The sequence below is a fragment of the Sceloporus occidentalis genome, unplaced genomic scaffold (genome assembly GCF_023333645.1).
Source record: "Sceloporus occidentalis isolate IW3139 unplaced genomic scaffold, rSceOcc1.0.p SCAF_14, whole genome shotgun sequence".
Classification (NCBI taxonomy): domain Eukaryota; kingdom Metazoa; phylum Chordata; class Lepidosauria; order Squamata; family Phrynosomatidae; genus Sceloporus; species Sceloporus occidentalis.
In genome coordinates this window covers 393,870-399,509 of record NW_028316994.1, presented here as the reverse complement: position 1 = coordinate 399,509, position 5,640 = coordinate 393,870, and the positions used below count along the sequence as shown (strand labels likewise).

General features: G+C 39.7%; 1 protein-coding gene across 1 annotated transcript; it reads right to left on the bottom strand.

The window, feature by feature from the left end:
* Nucleotides 1-735: 735 nt before the first annotated feature.
* Nucleotides 736-1,725, bottom strand: LOC149303369 (olfactory receptor 6B1-like). The gene has a single exon (XM_089480665.1). It carries the CDS (start codon nucleotides 1,723-1,725, stop codon nucleotides 736-738), a length of 990 nt encoding a protein of 329 aa, XP_089336791.1.
* Between the last annotated feature and the right edge of the window lie 3,915 nt (nucleotides 1,726-5,640).

The following is a 5,640-nucleotide window of genomic DNA, read 5'->3' as shown; positions in this document are numbered from 1 at the left end:
AAAGCCATACAGTGGTAATGAAAAAAAATCATCAAAAGCTCTTGACTCGTGAGAGGTAAGGGACTAGGAAAAGACCTGGGCCAAGACAGTTATTGGGGGCCTATCTGGTCTCAATGAAGAAATTGTTCCATCCGGTGGATGTCAGAATAGAAAAGTCAGTCTTCCATACCATGATTTTGGCAAATGAATGCTGGCTTTTTCTGTCATATTAGCAGATGTTTACTTGATGTATTGCATACTTACAATTCACTGGCTACATATTTAACTAATTTTGAGATTAGACTAACAATGGGATGAATTTCTAAATATTCTCATGCATAGTTCTAGGTACTTTCAACTTTATGCACAGGATAATTGCAATGTCACACGACATCGTGTGATAATCTTTGCCAAACTGTGTGATATTGACAGGGGCATCCCACTATGCTCCCATTTTTTTTGCCGGTGTGATAATCTCCATTGTTGTTTATTTGGCCATGATTGAACAAACAGCTTTCCAAATAGCTAAAATGTAAGATTCTGATCCCTTTCACATCTTTCTGTTTGTGTGGGTATGTCTGTGGGTGCTCTATTTAAGGAAACATTAAAAATATTATTGCTCACCTGCAATCCCCTCTACAATTTCAGGATTGTACCTCCTTGTTTTCACTTCACAATCTTTGATGAATAGATATGAATTGATTTCACAAGGCCTTTTGAAGATGAAAGTGGTCTGTGGTTTTAGACCATAGATCATTACTGGGATATTCTATTTTGTTGACGTTGTATTCCCTGAGTTATTCTCAGTGGCACAAGTTTTCCAATCATTTTCCTCAAGGCATCCTTGAACTCCTTGTTTCTGAGACTATAGATAAAAGGGTTGATCATGGGAGTCAGGATTGTGTAGAAGACTGAGAAAACTTTGTTCAGATCCTTCAGAGTGCTGGTTTTTGGTAAGATATATACAATGATTAGGGTTCCATAGAAAATTGTGACCACAATAAGGTGAGAGGAACAAGTAGCAAATGCTTTACTCCTGCCTGTAGTTGAAGGGATTCTTAAAATAGTGGTGATGATGCAAACATAGGAAGCCAGTGTCAGCAGCAATGGAGGCATTGTGCATGCAGAGCCCAGGACCTTCATCACCATTTCTGTCTGCTGAATTTCACTACAGGAGAGTCTTAACAATGGTGTGTAATCACAAAAGAAGTGGTCAATTTCATTGGGGCCACAGAATATCAACTGTGATGCAAAGGATGTTGTGAATGCACTAGCCACAATGCCAATTATCCAAGACACAAAGGACAATTGAACACATAATCTGTTGTTCATGAGGGTTGCATAATAGAGTGGTTTACATATGGCTAAATACCTGTCATAAGACATTGCAGATAGGAGATAACTTTCAGCTCCAGCTAAGAAGGCAAAGAAGTAGAACTGTATAAAACATCCAGTGAATGAAAGACCATGATAGTTAGTTATAAAACTACCTAAAATCCTAGGAAGAACTGTTGAGGTGTAGCAGGTCTCCAGAATAGACAAGTTCCCCAAGAATAAGTACATAGGCTTGTGCAGATGATGGCTAGATAAGACTACTGTTGCTATGAGGATATTCCCAGCCATTGTCACCACATATATCACCAAAAACACAACAAAGAGGACAATCTGCAATTCAGGAACAGTCTTGAATCCCAGGAGGATGAATTCTGTCACCATTGTTTGATTAATGGTTTCTCTTTTTGCCATTGATAATTTCATTCAGTAACTGAAAAAATGCTGGAAAAGGAAGCACAATCATAAGAAGTCAGCAAACATCATCCACACAGACCCATTATAATTCAAATATAAATAGTGCATTTGCACCTCCCACACTATAAAGAAAAAATAGAAAATAGATGTGATCCAATATATTTCTTTGCAAGGTCATATATTGATAACAGTCACATGGGTTGCATTTTATATGAGGATTCCACTCCATCCCCTCTATAATTAAAATAAACTGTTGAGAGCTATTACGTGAGAGACAGAACATGAAAAATTATACTACAGAATATTATTAAAATTGTTTCTGAAGTCCAAAATGGTGCACTGCTGTATCCTACCTTATAGATATTCTGGCTCTGAAAATCTCACAATGGAATTTGCATAGTGCTTCTGTAAAACTAATGTAAAGACATACCAAAATATATTTCTTTGTAGTATTAAGACTATGAATACCTATAGTAGGTATTGGATGAGATTTAGATCAAATCATCTGACAAGACAAGACATGACAAGACATGACAAGACAAGACAGAGTGTTATCTCATATTGGTCAGAATCCAACTGGTGACCAATGCCAGCATCAGGCTACCGCAGGGTGCTTTGTGGAGTGTAGAAACAACAGGAGAAGTGGGGACGACAGAGAAGGTTGTTCTGTTGACTCCTCAGCTGTTCAGAAGCTAGCAGAAGAGTTTCCTCTCCTGAAGGAGATTGCTATCTCTGCTGCCCTCTCCTCATATATGCCATTTTAACCTAACTGCCTATCTCACCTATGCTGGTGAAGTTATGGCAGACAACAGGACCATAGCCATTTACAGTCATGGAGAAAAGTTTAACTCCAGTGGAGGAAGGAGCAGAATAAGTTGAATTACTTGATTGTCTTACACTCAAAGCAAGTAATGACAATTTAAATATATCAATATAGTCTTGAGGTTTGCTCAGATCAGTGATATATCTAGCCTGCACTAGCAGCTGATAGCTTCCCAATGGAAAAAACAAAAGTCCTTTCATATCCCTGTCACTCCAGGCTGTTTTACATGGAAAAGCAACAGCCTGAATGGTCTGAACCACAGACTGTCTGCACAAACAGTACTTTCTTATTGTTTGTTTCCAGCTGCGTTCAGAGAGTAGAGTTTAAATGACACATGCCTCAAATGTGGCCAGAAACTGCACCGATGCTGTTCCATCACCAAAAAGGATCAGGAAGAACTGGTCCTTCCTGTGGCCTGGTTCAGGACCATGGTGGCTGTGGTCCTTTTTGCCAGACAGTTACAGGCCATTGTGAAAGAAGACCACCTTATTTTGAATATGTTCATCTACATTAACTAAAGAACTGCTATTCAAAGAGAAAGTCCATGTACCAGTGCCAGTCCGTGATAAAAATGCAGGATGAAAAGTAACAACTGTAATCAAGGGGAATAAATATTTTGCCAGCCCTGTACACATGTGCTCACCTGACAGCTGATGATACTACACTGATCTAAACAGTTTCATAAGTGTTTCCAGTGGCAGTCTTAATTTAAAAAAAAAATTCAAGGTGCCCATTAAAATGTCATGCAATTTCAGATGACTATTTGCGAACTGTTCTGAGTGAGGATAAACTCCTAGTATGCAAATTCTCTCTCCCTCTCTTTCATGCACAGAGAGAGAGAGAGAGAGAGATCTTTGTACCTTTAAACAAAATCCTGACACTCCTACTTTGAATTCTACTCTCTACATATCAGGCACACTGGACATGAATCCTCTGGTACCTTTCCATTTTCTGCATGCAATGTATCTCTGCACAAGGAAAAACCATGTATGATATTCCAGCCTGGTGACACCTTGCACCTATTTATCTTTCTTCAAAGAAAATGTATCTCTCTGGGAACATTTGCTGCAGGGAATTCTGTTAAGCATGCAGAGAACTCATTTCCAATCAAGAAAGGGAGAAAGGAGAGAAAGAATTTTTGTTTTTGTTTTTAATTAACATCTTTGTTCTTTAAAAGACTGTGATGCAGTCCCTGAAGGTATTCACTGGCATATGGATGTTTTCAAAATAAACAAACTCAGATGAGTTCCATAAAGGTTTTTGTTCAACATTCTTCCTTGAAAGATTTTGAGAGGCCCATCACTATGAAATCAGAAAACAGAGGTCAAGCTCTCAATCCACTGATTTTGTAGTACTACCAAAATATTCTCCCTGACACTCTCTCTTTCACACATGCACACACAGACCTTCGTATCTTCAAATAAGCTTCCACCTTTGGTGCTTTGATCTCTTTCCTCAGCACATCAGGAGAGCTAGATTAGATATGAATGGATCCTATACAACTTTTCCATTTTCACTACAGAACATTGGACTACAATTCATAGAATCATAGAATCATAGAGTTGGAAGAGACCACAAGGGCCATCCAGTCTTACCCCCTGCCATGCAGGAATTCTCAATCAGAGCATCCTCAACAGATGGCCATCCAGTTTCTGTTTAAAGACCTCCAAGGAAGAAGACTCTACTACACTCCAAGGGAGTTTGTTCCACTTTCGAACAGCCCTTACTGTCGAGAAGATCCTCCTAATGTTGAGGTGGAATCTCTTTTCCTGCAGTTTGCATCCATGGTTTTGTGTTCTAGTCTCTGGAGCAGCAGAAAACAAGCTTGTTCCCTCCTCAACATGACATCCCTTCAAATATTTAAACAGGGGTATTATATCACCTTCACTTCTCCAGGCTTAATATTCCCAGCTCCCTAAGTCATTCCTCATAGGGCATGGTTTCCAGACCTTTCACCATTTTAGTTGCCATCCTTTCGACATGCTCCAGTTTCTCAACATCCTTTTTAAATTGTGGTGCCCAGAACTGGACACGGTATTCCAGGTGGGGCCTGACCAAAGCAGAATAGAGTGGCACTATTACTTCCCTTGATCAAGACACTATACTTCTATTGATGCAGCCTAAAACCGCATTGGCCTTTTTAGCTGCTGCATCACACTGTTGACTCATGTTCAACTTGTGATCTACTTGGACTCCTAGATCCCTTTCACATATAGTCTCGTTCAGCCAGGTGTCCCCCATCTTATATCTGTGCATTTCATTTTTCTGCCCTAAGTGCAGTACTTTACATTTCTCCATGTTGAATTTCATTTTGTTAGCTTTGGCCCAGTTTTCTGGTCAATTCAGGTCATTTTGGATTTTGATCCTGTTCTCTGGGGTCATCTGTAAATTTGATAACTATGCCAGCAGTTCTGTCATCCAAGTCACTGATAAAGATGTTGAATAGCACTGGGTCCAGGACAGAAGATGTAATCTCTCTGGGCACATTTGCTGCAGGAGATTCTGCATTTGGAGAACTCATTTCCATTCAAGAAAGGGAGAAAAGAGATGAAGAAAAATGTTGTTGTTGTTGTTGTTTAAATCAACATCTTTGTTCTTTAAAAGATTGTGATGCAGTCCCTGGAGTATTCACTGGTATATGGCTTTTTTCAGCATAAACAAATAAACCATATCTTTGCCACCTGTGGTGGTGATGGGGGAAGAGGAGAAATGTATGAATGACATAAACCCAGTTCAACTAGACTTAATGGCCCTTGCGGCCTCATCAACTATGATTCCATGAACTATTGCTGCAACTTTACTGGGTATAGCTTTGACAGATTTTGGTGCCAAATAATGGAATGATCCCATGAGGGGCAGGATAGGTACATTATCCCCTTAGCTGGTCAGATACCTGAAGAGTCCTAACCCCAGCAACCTTTATTGTTTACTGAGGCTGGCTAGTGGGGCATAAGCTCCCCTGGCTGCTGGTTCATTTCGGGCACAATTCTGGGCAAACATGCTTGTTATGACCTTTATAGCCCTATCATGCTTAGGTCCATGTTATCTAAATGTGTGTGTTCTCCCTTAACAGCTTATCCATGCTTTTA

Excerpts from the sequence above, each read along its gene's own strand:
- LOC149303369 (XM_089480665.1), bottom strand. The coding sequence starts at position 1,725 with ATGGCAAAAAGAGAAACCATTAATCAAACAATGGTGACAGAATTCATC.